The sequence below is a fragment of the Hirundo rustica genome, chromosome 1, assembly GCF_015227805.2.
Source record: "Hirundo rustica isolate bHirRus1 chromosome 1, bHirRus1.pri.v3, whole genome shotgun sequence".
NCBI lineage: Eukaryota > Metazoa > Chordata > Aves > Passeriformes > Hirundinidae > Hirundo > Hirundo rustica.
This window is the reverse complement of record NC_053450.1, coordinates 128669340-128685963: the sequence shown is the minus strand read 5'-3', so window position 1 is coordinate 128685963 and position 16624 is coordinate 128669340. Positions and strand designations below refer to the sequence as shown.

The following is a 16624-nucleotide window of genomic DNA, read 5'->3' as shown; positions in this document are numbered from 1 at the left end:
TGAACATTGCTGACTCAAAGCCTTTCAGTTTTTGGCCTTGTATTCACAGTAACATCACACAGATATGCAGATCAGTACAAGTGTAAGCATTTCAGTGTCAGAATACAGGCTGAGAGCCTGGGCAGAGCCATCTGAAAGGGAAAGAAGATAAAAATTAAACTATACATTTGTGTGGAACTTCTGATTCTTAATGGAGGAGCTCTGATGAGTCTGAATCTGGCTGCATGTCAGCAGTCTGCCACTGCACTGCTCCTGTTCTGTGGATAAAATATGGAGTACATCTTCTTGCTTTGAAATCAGAGGATGCAAATTTCTATTTTCCCAAAAAACAAAAAAACAAAACAAAACAAAACAAAAAAACCCAAACAAACAAAACAAACAAACAAACAAAAAAACACAAACCAGCAAAATGTGTAAAAGTATAAATAATTGTATTATTAGAAAAGCTTCATTAAAAAAAAACAAAAAAAAAAAACACAACAACAGCATTCTAAACCAGTGAATTGCTCAATGCAAGTTTCAGTGCCTCATCTCACCCCATTCTTTGGCTTTCCTTTCCAAGATATGTGACAGAAGCATTTACCACTTCATTAACTCATGGAGACTGTAATAATGATGCCTCTCATCAAAGTCAGATTGACCAATAAATGAAAACTCCACACATATGTATGAATAATGAATAATGTCCATTATAGCAACGAACAGATTGCATTGCTGTGGGAACAAAAAGACCATTTTGTCACTGTATCTGTAGCTACACGGGCAGATAAAAGTCCATGTAAGTGATCCTCAGGAGACTACAGCATATTCTACTGCAACTGGCATGCTTTTGTAGCTTATAGAAAGTTAGCTAGATTATACCTATTACAATCTATTGGCAAATCAGTGATGGTTGTGTCTTGCTAGTGCTAAAAGAAAGAGCAACTACTAGATCTTATATTTTGTTCTTTCTCTCTGCATACAGGCATCTCTTACTCAAATTACAGCAATGTACCAACCAAAGATAGAGTCCTAGCACAGGGGTATGTGAAGGGTGAGGCCCCTAAGCAGTTTGGTGCTCTGAGTTGGAAGCCAGTCTGGGACACCAAAACTAGCAGTCACCTCCAAAGCTTAGAAGAGTCTACCTTATAAATGTATTTTAAAAATATAGCATTGAAGATTGGTTGAATAATTTAGTGTTTATGTAAATAAATTACTGGACTTCTTTTTCCATCAGAAAGATGATATTTCATATGCACTGGCCATTGAACGAAGGAGGAAAATCTTATTCTCACATCTTAGAAGCATAAGTGGAAAGAGCACTTCTAGTGTATGAATCAAAGTTCCCATCACACATTTTAACTTGGCCATAATATCACAGAAATGGTACCTTCCTGTAATTATGCAGTTGTCTAGAGGATTGTTTCAAATAGAGAAAAATCTTGAAATAATCACATTAATGTACACAAATGGCTGCTGAGTTACTCACTTATTAGGAATAACAATTTATACAAGCAATGCAGATGTACCAGCAGATAATGAGTTCAGGCCATATTGATTCCCCATTTGTTCCCAAGGGGGAATAGTGCTGTACTTGAAAGCTCTCTATATTCACTGTTCACTTGCAGTGTAGGATCACAGCTAGGGCAGAAATCAAGCCACAGGAAACCTGGCCATGTAACTGGTAAAGGAAAAGAAAGAAGAGGCTGTGTCTTTCATAAGGCTGAGAAAAACCATAGCTGTAAATTATTTTTTAGAATTTTAAAGTGAGACTACCTTGTGTTTTCATTCTGTGGTATTTCTGAACTTTCTCAGCTGTGGAGGCCATTATGGTGAACCTTAATGTTCCCAGAAGCCAGACTGCTGACAAGAATTGACTATTATCTAGATATTCTCAGGAGGAGAATACCATGATGTCCATTCTGTAAGAGTTTCAGTTGATATTTAGTTCATCTAAGTCCATTACCTAAGTATCTTCTGTTTCAGTAGGTGCAGTCAATCTTTCTCAAGCAACGAATCTCTGACTCAGTCAATAGGATCATTACATTTGCATCATTCTTCATTGTTAGCTTCATGCTGCTTGTGCTTGATAAAAGGTGAAATAACTGGTAGCAGCCAAACTGAGTAAGTAAATACAGAACAAATTTGATCTGGCAGCCACATGTACATTTAATTGACATATATTGATTTACAATTGCTAGTAAGCTTTAAATTGTTTTCCAAAGCCATAATCAGACTGCAAAGAAAACTCTTATCTTTACAGGTGTTACATAGATTACTTTAAGGGAACTTTTTGTTATCCAAAAGCAAACATAATCAAGTTTCAAAAATTTATGGCTAGAAAGTTAAAGAATACCTTGTTTATTTAGCCTTAACAGCTTAAAGAAATAAACAAAAGAAAGATAAATTTACCCAGTACATTCCATCTGAGGTATCAGTGACTATAAGCCACCAAAATGCTGAGCAGGAAGAGGATTCACAAGTGCCGTCTGGGACCACTGATGGCACAGATGGGATGCTCAGACAGGGCACTGCAAAAGGATTCTCCCACTGTCAAAGTCACCCTAACCCCAGACAGCAGAAGTATTCTGCTACTGCTCAGCCTGCGCTTGCACAGGTAGACAGCAGAGTTAGTGAATGCAAAGGGGAGGGATTGTTATAAAGATATAAATCTGTAAACTCTTTATTATTAAAAGTTACACAAGACGAAAAACAAAAACAAAACCAAAAAAAAAGGCAGACTTGGTCTTACATCCTGCATGAATATCTCCAAGTTTAAAAACCAAATTTCAGATTGTGATATCTCCTTCTGCTTGTTTAGCTTCTCCTGAGATCTTCAAAGCAAACTTAAACTCTGAATTTAAAAAGTACTTAGAATATCATCCACATCCAAAAGAAGACTTAGGCTTCATTACATACTTTATGTCCAGAGCCAGGAAGGCCCCCTGATCATCACCTGCTACAGTTCTGAGTGATACCTGGTGCTCACCAAACATCAAGTGTTTGGAGCAAACTCCAAACTGCTCTTCTTGGGAGTTCAGAACTTACCCTTATTTGTAATTCTTAGTAAGATGTAGAAATGCAATAAAATAAACCTCAGAAGAGGTGTGTGCTCAGCACAGCTGGCACTCAGCTGCAGTACTTGAAGCTTCCACAAAATACTTTAGTAGTGCTTTATTTTAAAAACATGATTGTAAATTAATATTTTTCACTACTGGGTTATAAACTTCAGCGAGATTGATACCATCCCAATGGGATCATAAAACATCTCAGTTTTCTGACCTGGACTCTAGTAAGTCAAACAACACAGCTTCTCTTTAGTAGGTCAAAATGGAAAGTAGCTGTCCTACTGAAGGGAAGCAAGCCTTTTCCCAACACTGCGGCTGGCTTTGATCCCTGTTTAAACATTCTTAAATATTCAGCGTATATATTTGTCTCTTTCTACTGAAGTCTGTTTATTGATCTGTTTTGGGGAGAAATGACACATCTCACCTCTGATCCCTGATCCATGAGGCAGCTAATTACCAGAAGTGAGGCTAATGCCCAGACAGAGACTGGTGACAAGTGCTGACCCTCAGGAGTCCGTACTGGGACTAGGACTGTTTAATGTCTCCATCAGCAGCATGGACAGCGGGGTTGAGAGCACCCTCAGCAAGCTGGCACACAACACAGAGCAGAGTGCTGCCATTGACATGTCATGGGATGGGATGGGATGGGATGGGATGGGATGGGATGGGATGGGATGGGATGGGATGGGGTGGGATGGGGTGGGATGGGATGGGATGGGATGGGATGGGATGGGATGGGATGGGATGGGATGGGATGGGATGGGATGGGATGGGATGGGATGGGATGGGATGGGATGGGATGGGATGGGATGGGATCCAGAGGAACCTGGACAAGCTTGAGAAGCAGGTCCATGTGAATCTACTGAGTTCTACAGACGGGCCAGCACAGCTCCTGGTATCAATACTAAGGATGAAGAGACTGGGAGAAGCACTGCAGAGAAAGACTTGGGGATACTGGTGGATGAAAGGTTGGCATGACCCAGCAATGTGAACTTGCAGCCCAGAAAGCCAAACATGTCCTGGGCTGCATCTACAGCGGCGTGGGCAGCAGGGGAGGGAGGGGCTTCTCCCCCTCTGTTCTGCTCTGGTTAGAGACCCCACCTGCAGGGCTGCATCCAGCTCTGGCGTCCCAGCACAGGAAGGACAGAGACCTGCTGGAGTGAGTTCAGAAAAGGGCCAACTGAGTTGATCACAGGGATGCAGCATCTTTCCTATGAAGACAGGCTGAGACAGATGGAGTCGTTCAGCCTGGAGAAGAGAAGGGTCCAGTGGAGACCTTTCAATATGAAAAGGGGCCTATAAGAAAGATGGGGACAAATTTTAAGTAGGACCTGTTACAACAGGTGGTAGTGATTTTAAACTAAATGAGAGTAGATTCAGACTAGATATAAGGAAGAAATTTGTTATTATGAGGGTGGTAAGATTGACACAGGTTGCCTTGAGAGATGGTGGATCCCCCATCCCTGTAAATATTCAAAGTCAGGCTGGACTGGCCTCTAAGCAACCTGATGGGGTTGAAGATGTCCCTACTTACAATTGGGGGGTTGACTACAGGACCTTTAAAGGTCCATTCTAGCCTAAACTATCCTAAGATTATAATTATGAGTCTAGAGTTCTATGAATTATAATTATAATTATAAGTCTAGAGTTCTATGAAATTTGGCTTCTTTGAAAGGCCTTCTGACTTTCTGACACAAAAAATCCTTTCAGTGTCTGGGAATTGCTTTCATGCATTATTGCAAATTTCCCAGTTTAAGGAGGTTGAAATAGCCTTTCCCATGCACTCAGGTTTCACTCTCCAAATTATGACTGTAACTATTCTCAAAACATACTTAGCTGATCATATATTGAGACTGAAATCATGTATTTGTCTTTTCTCTTACCCATCTGTACATTTTTAATGATCATCAGTTACATTTTACCTACAAAATACGTTCCATCATTTGTTTTCTTGGAGAAAGGCAGCCCATTCTTACCCAAACTCCAATCTGATCAATACTAAGGCATTAAAAACATCATTTATATATGATCACACTTAGTAGTGGAATTAAACATTTCCAAACCTTCAAAGTAAGCTTCTGGATATTTTAAGATACAAAATATGTTTCTTCTCATCAGGAAAAATGCAGATTCACAGTAAAGTGATTTTAAACTGATATAAAAGCTTGGTATAGTAAATCGAGGTGTAGCAACTTCAGTTTTCCTCTCCTGGTTAAAAAAAAGAAAAAAAAAAAAAAAGAGCCTGATCAATTTTTCCTTCATTTCAACTATCCATTTCCAGGTTAATACAGAAAACAAAGTCTGTCTTTGTAGTTTAGTTGTCCCCTTTTCTAGTGCAGCACCGAAAAATCCAGAAACCTGCTGGGAAATATTTTGACTCTCTTCCTCTTCCTCTTCCTCTTCCTCTTCCTCTTCCTCTTCCTCTTCCTCTTCCTCTTCCTCATCAACAGGGACATGTGAGTGGATTTGAAATACAGGAATAAAATTTTTATTACTATATCCTTTAAAAGAAAGAGAAGGGTACAAAAAATACATACCAGGCAGTTTAAAAGTGTAACACTCTGTAAGTCAAAACTCAAGTAATTTTCTACTTAATTTTAGTATTTTTTATTTTTTCTACATGACACTATTCACAAGCCGATGATTTTCACACTCCATGTCAGAGATTATTGTATGTTTGAGAGATTATAGCTAGCTCATTCTGTCTGGCCCTGTGCTGCTTAACTCTTGAGCCATATATAAGCTTTGAGGTGTCAGCTGTCACAAATCAAGTGTCAAAAGGGTACATTTGGGAATAAAAATGATGACAGAAAAACAACTTTTCAGTCTGATCATATTGATGGCAGAAGCTATGTCATTCCCAGAGATCCACAAGGTGGACTTGAAATAAGACATTAAATCAATGTGCTACCGTAATATATAAATAGGGCTCCTATAAGCACCCCTACATTTCAGACAGATATTTCAGACTTCTCTGCTGCACTTGCACATTAACTTCAGTTATGTTCAGAAAGTTTCCAAATTCTGGGACACATGTATGTTTATAAAATCATTATCACCACCTCTGAGAATGAGCTAAAAAGCAACGCCACAAATTAGTGACATGCTGACTTCTCCATATTGACAAGTGCATCTGCCAGGATGCAGCTCCTCTGTCTGTACACAGCCAAGACATGGTGTAGTTACACAGATATAAGGACATGGAGCTGGCTGGTAAGCTGAGCCTGCGGGGCTGTAAGACCCCAGGGCTTTTTCCTGCTGCTGAGTATGCCTCTGTGGCTGCTGTGGCCTTTCCCAGGCCCAGAAGTTGGCTAGGCAGGTATCCCAAATGTGCACAGACATATATCTGGCAGCACAGAGCAGCCCAAGGAGACGGCAGTGGTTTCACTGGCCCCTGCACACCCGCAGGTTTACACCAAAAGCACTAACATGAACAAAACTGGTGGCCTGATCATGCCTTACTTGCCAGCTAACCAGGCCCAATACTTGCTAGCACGGACACACGAGGCTTGCTGCAAGGTGGTCCAGGTCTACGGTCCCTTCAGCCACCAACTATCAGACCCCCAGCCCCTCCCGTGCCAAGCTCACAGTCTTCTTACTCAAGTCACCAGCCACTCCAGCTGCGCTGTTCAGACACACACGCACAAATGGGCTCCTCTGCCAGCTGATCCATCTCTCCAGTCGCTGTCCCCTCAAGCTATGGCTTGTGGCTTCAGTGTACATGTGTCAGCACCCTGGATGCTCATCCCAGCCACCAGTTAGTCTGTTGTAAAGCTCTCTGTTGATCAGACACATCCACACGAGAACAACAGTTTAACCACGGGATAAGCTACACTGAGGTAATCAAGCCCAAAGGTTTAGCCAGGGAACTGTACTGGCCAGCAGCTTGTTTCACTCATGACCGACCCATTTTATTCTCCCTTTTTCCACTCATTCCTCTCTGGTTCTTTACCATCTCTTCCTTTCTCTGCATTTGGCCCCTTTTCTATATGTGATGAAATAAATTTTTTTCATTCTCAATCTGCCTCAGTAAGTTTCACGGAACTTATGAAGTCCCTTCAGATGTTCCATCGTTTCTTATTGTTTCTTATTGTCTTGCTATCTCCTCTTCCTCAACACTACTGTACCAGTGTTCATTGCTCCTCTTGCTTCTTGTCCCTGTTTTTTAAGGTGACTTAGTTAGCTAGATATCCTTGCCCACCAAAGTCCACCTATCCTCACACTGGCATGTCCTCCCTGAAGAACATTATTCTCACAGAGCATGAAATTACATGAAAGAAAATCAAACCAGCAGACTGGAAAAATGTAAGCCAACTTTTTCCATATGTTTAATTTAAATTGAGAGATAAAATCTTCTTGCTCTTCATGCTTGCTAACAGAGGTGTCCAAACACTCTACTTTGCACATAAACATTCTCAGAAACACAGATTTCAGTGACTGTGTTACATCAGAAATCTTCACACTTCCAAAATAAGCTGTGAACTCAATTCATAAAATCTGTCCTTTAAGCATTTTGTTTTCCTCCCATCTTTCAAACAACCTAATCCGTAATTATGTTTAGTAATTATTATGGTTTTAAACATGTTCACCTCTAAGTTTTATCTTTTCATGGTCTAATTTAGGCCAATTCATGTCATCCACTCTGCTGTTTACCTTATGCACAAGCATAAATGTATGTTTTCCTTTAAATGTTCAGGCCACCTGTATCACAACTCTGGTTCTAATTTCAAACAAGCTAGCTATTAATTGAATTACTTATAATTAGTCAAAGGGGCTTTTTTACCACTGCTAAAACTGTTGGAGTCCAGGGCATTCCTTTGGTTGCCCTGGAGGGTCAGGGACCTGGGCAGGGGGGTCTGGGACCCCAGCCCAGAGCTCAGAGAGACACTGGCTTTGATTTCAGTCCATGGGAAAAACTTCCTACACTGAGAGAAGGTTTACAGGCCACAAGAATGTGAGAAATAGTAGTTTAGCTTATCACAGAATGAGAAAATAGTAGTTTTAGGTTCCTAGCATTGGAGTGAATGGGGACAAAATAGAGAATCTGGGGCGTTGTCTCCTTCTTCTTCTCCTTCTCCTTCCCTCACTCCATTCCTGCATTGACGTGGCACAAAGTAGTTAGTGAGGATTGGGTCAAAGTAAAGATGACCTTTTTAGTAATAGTGATAGACATTGGTAAGAAATAGTAAACAAGAAATACATAGTAATTAGTATAAAAGATAAGGACAGCCCAGCTCAGGGGGAGACGTGAGGAATCCATGCAGCTACGAACATCTTGTCGGACTCCGAGAAAATTGTAAGATAAGAAACAATAAACGAAGTATGCAACATTGAAAAATCTAAACCTGAGAACTCCATCTCTTCCTTCGGCTCAGCTCAGAGCTGTGCAGGGGAGCAAAGACCCTGAAACCACCTCAATGTTGGGGAAAGCCCCCGACATCTGGCGTCCCTGGGTGGGCAGAAACATCTGGCGTCCCTGGGTGGGCAGAAACATCTGGCGTCCCTAAGTGGGCAGAAACATAAAACCTTCCTCAGACTTCATACAAATGTTATACAGCTGGTTTTCCATTCACAACTCGCATAAAATTATTTCTGATTATTTAAGATTATTCCCCACTTATGGTGACACTATTTGGGCTATGTGTGGACATGCAGGACATGGGAAACTGGTTGTTAAAATATTATAGGACACACAACATACTAAAATCTAGAAATGGAGTGCGCAGTTAGATCTACTTATTCCAATTATTGTTGCTTTATCTGTGACACCAAACCTTTAACTGCAGGTTTATAATCCAGGATCCTTTGCTAAAACAACACTTAGGGTCAACCAAAGCTCTGTTGTGCTCATAGCTGCGAGATAAAATGGAAATTTCCTAATCTATTTAGCAACAAATTCATATTATTCGTGGTATCCACCACTCAAAAAAAAGGAAGGAAAATGTAGGGGTTAATTTTTGAAATCTAAAGCCGTAACAGAGAAGCAATCAATTATGAATGAATAACACTCTATCTAGAACCAGAGATCTGTGAGCACTATGTACATATTGAAATAAGCATGATTCATTGGGGGAAAAAAAAAAGTTTACAAAACTAAAGTCTGTATTCTCCAAATCTCCCCTGTGCCATTCAACAGTTAAAGTTCTCTCCTCTACTACAAAACAAAAAATACATGGATAGTTTCATATGGTATTCTCATGTTTAGAAATGGCATTGCTCTTTGTTGGAATGGAATTCTCTGCTTCCTTTAAAAATAATTAAATTACGTTGGTTATTACAGGAATGAATACATTGTCATTGTGTACTCACTAAAGACACTATTCTGTAAGAACATACACTTTGTAAAAAGTTCATCTAGGCTGTATTGGGTTAGCGTGGTCAGGTTTTTGGTAGGGGGGGAGGCTACAGGGATGGCTTCTGTGAGAAGCTGACAAAGTTTTCCCCATGTTTGCCAGAGTCAGTGCCAGGCAGCTCCAGTACAACCTGCTGTTGGACAAGGCCGAACCAATCAGTAATGATAGTATCACTTCTGTGATAAGAAAAAAAAAAAAAAAAAAGCTATTGTGCAGATGCAATTGCCACCAGGGAAGAGAGGAGTGAGAATATGTGAGGAACACCTCTGCAGACACCAAGACCAGCAGAGAAGGAAGGGCAGGAGATGTTCCAGGTGCCAGAGCTGAGATTCCCCTGCATTCCATGGTGCAGCCCATGGTGAGGCAGCTGTGCCCCTGCAGCCCATGAAGGATCATGGGGATGCAGAGATCCATCCACAGCCCATGGAGGAGTCCCACACCAGAGCGGGTGGATGCCTGAGAGGCAAACCCATGGGAGACCCGTGCTGGAGCAGGTCTCCTGGTGGGACGTGTGACCCTGTGGGGGACCCATCCTGGAGCAGGCTGTGCCTGAAGGAAAACACCCTATGGAAGAGTGATCCACATGGGATAGACTCACAGTGGAGAAGTTCAGGGAGGACTGCCTCCTGTGGGAAGGACCCCGTGGTGGTGCAGAGGAAGGACCCCTCTCCCTGAGCAGTGGCAGGAACAATATCTGATGTACTGACTATGAGCCTCATTCCCTGTTTCCTTCTCACTGCTGGGGGGTAGGAGGTGAAGCTTGAGAGGAGGTAGAGCTGGGAAGGAGGGAGGGGTGGGGGGAAGGGGTTTTTTTGCAGGTTGGTTAGCTGGCAGGCTAACACAACGGGATTTTAACAGTTCACCGAACAGTCTATCACTTTGCTACAATAGGCAGGCTATCAAAGATGTCCTGACATATGCTACTGATAATCGTGATATTTACTGCTGCAATGCATACAATAAAGAACACTTAAGCTAAAATGCCAAGAACAGGCTTTAGGCTTTATGTGAAATACTGTCCTCAATGTTATCTGTTCACATTTTTGCTCCTGATGCTGCACCTTCTGTTATCTCTTACTTATCTATTATGGGCACCATTTCTCATCTTTTGTGGCTCAGAAAAGTACTTCATGTACCTGTAAGACTGATGCCATAATCAATATCTCTATATAAATAATGGAATAAGCTGTGCAGAAGGTTGCACAGATTGACTCTCAAGTCTTACACCAGGTGGGAGAGTCCTAAATGAAAGATGGAGAACTCAATAACAGATTTCTCCCAAGATGTTTTAGAAGAACACTATGGGAACTTTTTAAGCTAAAAAGGATTTTCTTGGTGCCGATCAACTTAAATAAAAATAAAGAAAGAATAGCAAAACCTAGTTATTTATTACGTTGTGACACACTGATTTTGTTGTTAGTTAAGTGAGACAGTCATCATCACTCACACAACTTTCCAAACACAGGAAACTAGATCTTCTCGAAGGTTTATGCAACTCATATATACACCATTACTTTTTGCAAATATGTGCTAAAAACATACTCTTTTTAAAGTTAAATAACTTGGAATGCTTAAAGGCCAAATATCCTATTGGTAGTTGAAGTCTTCCCCCGAGGAGCTACACAATTTAAAAAGCCTCTCAGTAACAGGTTTAGCTCTGCAAAAAGCCAATTTGCATAAAGCTACACAGGTCATGCATTAGAAATAATAAAGATAGAATATCCTTGTTTGTACTTTTCTCCATCAGAAACTGCAGCACAGATCACAGGTAAATTAGATGAGCCTCAGGTCAATGGGGCTGCTAATAACAGTATTATTCTATGCCCATATGCATGGCTGAAGGTGGCCATATCTGCCACCCAATGCCACTCCTCTAAGGTAAAGACAAATGGTTCTGCATGTAATTTATAAAAAACTTATTCTGTAAGAAGCTATTCCAAAGCATTAAAAGTATAATCACTAGGACATTCACCTAGTTGATCTGAAGATCTATTCTTTGTCTAGATCAGTGGATTGCTGTCAGTTTTAGTTTTCCCTCATCAATATTCAGTTTTGTTTTTTTTTTTTTCCAAAAAGAAAGGTGAGAATATGTAAACAGGAATAATAGGGGCCATTTTCCCCAGAAGGTATAGGAAGCATGTATTGCAGGAAATGCGACACAGTCCTTATACAGCATCAGACTTGTGGAGGAATGGGCAAAACCCATGTTCTTACAGAATATAATCATCTCTTTCATTTGTCAGCTAATGCAGAATTTAAGGTTTGTGCACATGTGATGAACAAAGAGCAACTATAAAGTAAACACAGCAGGAGACGGTGGAGTGTTGCAACAATGACAGCTAGGTGTGCAATATATCAGAAACACATCAGTTATAAAATACTGCTTATGCTTTATTCATGCAAAATAACTCAGTGCTCAGGCCTCACCATCAGAAAACACAGATCATTGAAGGTATCTGTGACAAATCACATTCAAGTATTGTGTCTAAAATATTTACCACAGAATAATATTAAAAGCAGCAATTCTCAAGTATAGGATAATACTTTAGGAGGGAAAAAAGGATGTTTCAAAACAGAACTTTCAAAGGTCCAAAATAAGACGGTGGAATTTGGTTTTAATACACATTAGCATAAATTTTAATATACATTAGTATTAGGGTGGACTGTTTGTTTTTTGTTATTTTTTTGTTTTGGCCTGAATGTGACTTTACCTGCCCTTCAATTATGAAACTTAACATTTGGCAAAACTGCAATTAAGTCACTGTTGCAAACCCGTATAAATCAGTCTAGTGCATCCTGGGAGTAGGCTGACTTGCAAAATAAAAAAAAAAAAAAAAGGAAAAAAGGTAAAATCACTAAAAATTAGGTTTCTTATTTTTATCTGGTTAACTCATATCTCTTTTCCAAAGTTTCTTGGTAAGAAAACTGTAGTATAGGGAATGAACATTTTCTTTCCAGTGTAGTCATAAACTAGAGAGAAATTTGGGGGGGGGGGGGGGGGGGGGGGGGGGAGGGGGGGGTGTGAAGAAAAAAAAAAAAAAGAAAGGTCTTTACAACATGGCAACATAAGTATTCCCTGGGCTACATAAGGTGGAGGAGAAACCCAATCCACACAAACAACTGTAATGGTTCTGCAAAGTCTGCTTTTCCTTATATACAAAACCCCCAGTGAAATAATGATGAACTTAAAATAATTACAGGAAATCTTAAGTATCTTCTTTACCACCAGCAACAGACAAATGGGCACAATCCCCCATTCTTTATACTTTAGATGAGATGGGGATAACAGTTTTCACGTCTGTTTGTTTGTTTGTTTGTTTTTCTGGACTAGGAAATTGCTTGCAGATAAAAAAGGGTTCTATTCCCAGCTCAGCATTCAGATAGGATGCCATCCAATTATAGCCTGGTCGGCTATATGAAAACAAGGTTTATGCAATCTCTGTCTCTGTCTGTCCCAAGTTCCAATAACCTTGAAAGCATTATCTAGCTTCAGTGGAGTTTGAGAGATACTATCGTTCACAGAAATTTCATAGAAATAGATAACCAGGCAGGAGACACAAGGAACTGAACATTTAAGAGCCAACATTAAATAACTTCCTATCCAGTCAGCAAATTTCTAAAAATTTCCACTTCTGAGCATGGCAGCCTGCTTGTTGCTGTCAAAATGCTCTGCAGTACAAGATGTTAGGTATATGTAGTCATAACAGAAAATATAATTCAGGTAAATAACAGCCAACCAAGAAGAAACTCCATAGAAAAACAGGCTTCATTACCTTCAATATTCACAGAATTAGTACCTTTTTTTCCTAAAGGATTAAATAAATGTGGACAGCCTGAAGTTTTTTGGTTTTGGGTTTTTTTTCAGTTAACTAATGTTAGTGGATTGTTATTCATCTTAGGAGAAAATTAGAAGTAAATATAATTCTTCACTGGTACTTCTAGGGTCTAAGTCTCTTGCTCACAGGACCTGGGAGGCTGCACACTTGTGCAATCATCTCCTTTATGGATTGCTAACTCCAGACCTTTCAAGGCCTTGACTCACTTTATCATATCCCAGCCACAAAACTCAACTTGAAAGCAGATTCATTGCTTAGATTTCTTTACTGATGTACTATCAGAAGTATAAACTGTACTCCTTTAGTGATCTATGAGAACTAAGAGCTCATATTACTTGCAGCTGTCCCATAACTCAGTCCAAAGGTGATGATTTCAGCTTCTCGCCTTCTGCCATCTGAGTATTTGTTTCATACCCCTCCTACTAGCACTAGTATTGCATACACCCCTCTACCATGTATTTCTGAACAGATTAATTTCTGTGTCTCTGTTTAAGCATGCAATCCTCATCTAGACATAATCTATTCAGTTCATGCAATATTGGATGTTGTGCATTCCGTACCTCTTTACTGCAAAATACTCTCATAATCACAGGAACCCTGTCTTGATTATCCCAACCTCAGTATCTCATTTCAGTAATGCTTTAAGTTTTACATCTTCTTACCACATATTTTCCTTTTTTTTCCAAGACTATACAGTTGGTGTAACACTTTACCTTTATATTATTGATTATTCTTTTCCCCTTTAATTTTTTAGCTTATACCAAATAAATTATATTTAAGTTGACCTTGAGGATTTATGGCTGAGCTTGATCAGTGTTTCCATTTCTCCTTCTACAATGCTATCACTAACATGTACTTTCAAAGTGAAAATAACACAAAGCAAACAGACAGAGATATTCTCCCTTTCATCATGACAACTGTAAAGGCATAAAAACCCCAAACCATTCTGTTTGTGTCAAAGCTATGGAAGAAGGGCTCTGCCAAGCAGTAGGTCTTTAACCAGAAACACGCCTATTTACTAGAGTAATGGTGAACTATCTCTAAAGCCCTTTCTGATTTCAACTGTTGCTTCTATCATGGCAGGGGAAAAAATTCTGTCCAGCACTCTTATAATATTCTTGCCTGCATGGGTCCTTATAAGTTAGTTTGAGTGCTGGAAGTATTGGAAAAAACCTGCTGCAGGTTAAGGTGCAAAATTCTGATTTGATATAAAACCTCTGTGCTAATTACAATTTACTAGTAATATTTCTCTTCAAAAAATTTGTATTGAGAGATTTTAATTGCCAGAACTCAGTGGGATCTCCCAAAACTACTCCAAAAACTGTTTTTCATGACCTTTTCTGGCACATCCCCTGTTGTGTGATGATTCATGTCAAGGCGACTGGCTGCCACTATTATTTAAAACAATGCAAAAGGCAAAAACTTGGTGCTCTTACTTTCGCTTTGTACAACTGAAAGCTATGAGTATTTTTCACAGTGCATTCTGTGCTCCCTGGATCAATGAAAGCTGAGCAAGACCCAAAAGCTAATAACACGTGAAATTACTAGCTAGACCTGAGCCTTCCAAATTTGGGGCTTGCTGATGTTTTAAAGTGAGATACAAAGTCCATATTGATCCTGAGCATGCCAGGCACCTGTTCAAGGTATCTGACATGTACCATTTTGTAATTAAGAACTCACAAAATACCATGGTCAATCTTGCTGTACAGAGAGCTTTATATGGGTACCTCAGGAACCTTGAACAGTGATGGGCCAAAGATTCAGGTGGAGATCTATCAGGACATGGAACAAACCAGGTTTTGCCCACACTGCCAGGAGCTTGACCTCACCTGGCTAGATAAGTAGAGTCAAGCCAGCTGGGATGCAGGACTCGCCATTACTTGAACTGAATAATGAAAGCTAGAGACTACTGCAAGCCAAGACTTCTTAAACTCTCAGAAAACACCAAGAAGTCCCAAGGATAAATGGGCTGGCACTGGGCTGGTTAAAGATAAATGAAGATTATTTTTTTTTTTCTCTAAGTGCATGCTTGGTTGGGAAAAAGTTCTTTTCTGTGCTGATCATATGCTGGTCCCAGCAGCAGGTGCTGTGCATGCTGCAGGCATGGCTCTGCTGCAGATGGCCTCAGAGCTGCTCCTGTCTGGGTGGCTGCTGGAGGCAGCCTGTCTCCTCCCAGCCTCTGGAGCAGCTTGGCACCCTGCCTTAGCCTCGTGATCACCCCAAACAGTCATAAGAACCTCTCTTCCTCATTCTCTCCCTTGAACCCTGACCCTATGCCTGTCCTTGCACTGCAATACATGGTGTGAATCACAGAATTACCCCCAACCTGATTCATTCCTGCAGCTGGGTCGAAGTTCCCAAACCAGGCAGAGCTTCTTCGTGCTTTTCTTCTGAGCTGCGTCTCCCCTGCACATCACTTTGGTGCTCACACATCCCCACAGAGTCATCTCGAGCACTTCCAAAGATAGTGGATGATGCTTTTCGTGAACAAGAGGCAGACGCATGAAGAGATGTCATCACAACTTACTTCCAACGCACTTCATCTTGCTCTGGCAAATCGTTGGGAGAACATCTCATGCCCACGCCCTGGATAAACATCCGCTGTACAAGCAACATTGTATAATGTGCTGCAAGTGATGAAAACGCACTGCACTAGTTTCTGGCATCTTTCTTTGATGACCTGCTACCGCTTTGCTCTCATGAGGATCTCCTTTCTCCCGGAGCACAAGGAGGCGGGCAGCTTCCACCAGCCCTGCCAAAGAGGGCACAGAACATAGCCATGGTGCCTCACAAGGTACCACGAGGCTGAGGACAGGAGGGGCGCTCATAGCTGCGGGCAGCACGGCTAACTAGCAGTAGAACGAGAGGACATGGGTTTAATCTGCAGCAGAGGGGGTTAGGTTGGACATCAAGAAGAATTTCTTCACAGAATGGATGCTCAGACATTGAAATGGACTGCTCTGGGAGGTGGTGGAGTCACCACCTGTCCCTGAAGGTGTTTAAGAAAAGATTGGACATGGCCCTTGGCGCCGTGGTATAGTTGACCTGGTGGTTTGGTCACAGGTCATTTTCCACCTAGATTATTCTGTTAATACGATTCTAAACCACGGCTGACCGGGAAACCCCGGATGGAATCCCGCTCTGTCCCCTTTAGTCCCACCGCCGCAAAGCGGGGCTACGCCACCTCCCTATTCCGCTTTCCCCCACCCGCGATTCCACTCCCGGACACGGGATCGCCCCGCATCCCTCGGGACAGCAATTTATGCACCGCTCCCGAGCCCGGGCCCACCTGGGCTCCGGCACGGCCCGCGCTGCCAGGAGAACGGCGAGCAGCCGGCTGGCTCCGCCCGCGGCCGGGCGGGCTGGGCCCGGCTCCGCCCCGCGGCTG

At 41.3% G+C, this 16624-nt stretch overlaps 1 protein-coding gene across 3 annotated transcripts; it reads right to left on the bottom strand.

The window, feature by feature from the left end:
- Positions 1–3922: 3922 nt before the first annotated feature.
- Positions 3923–16562, bottom strand: LOC120749257 (uncharacterized). 3 transcript variants are annotated; one of them, XR_005699599.2, is made up of 3 exons: positions 15563–16562; positions 6647–6825; positions 3923–5548 (listed from the first exon to the last, which is right to left on the bottom strand). XR_005699599.2 is itself a non-coding variant. In XM_058421402.1 (3 exons), the coding sequence occupies exons 1-3, from the start codon at positions 15777–15779 to the stop codon at positions 5067–5069; spliced, it is 348 nt and encodes a 115-aa protein (XP_058277385.1). In that variant the 5' UTR covers positions 15780–16562; the 3' UTR covers positions 3923–5066. The 3 variants fall into 3 exon arrangements, 2 of the variants coding, with proteins under 2 accessions (XP_058277385.1, XP_039912431.1); XM_058421402.1 differs by lacking the exon at positions 6647–6825 and having other exon boundaries at positions 3923–5255; positions 5406–5548; positions 15764–16562; XM_040056497.2 differs by lacking the exon at positions 6647–6825.
- Positions 16563–16624: the final 62 nt, after the last annotated feature.

Excerpts from the sequence above, each read along its gene's own strand:
- LOC120749257 (XM_040056497.2), bottom strand. The coding sequence starts at position 15,740 with ATGCGTCTGCCTCTTGTTCACGAAAAGCATCATCCACTATCTTTGGAA. Across the intron at positions 5,549-15,562 it reads CAGCTGCAGGAATGAATCAG|GATATAGTAATAAAAATTTT; the intron begins GTTGGGGGTAAT and ends TTTCTTTTAAAG.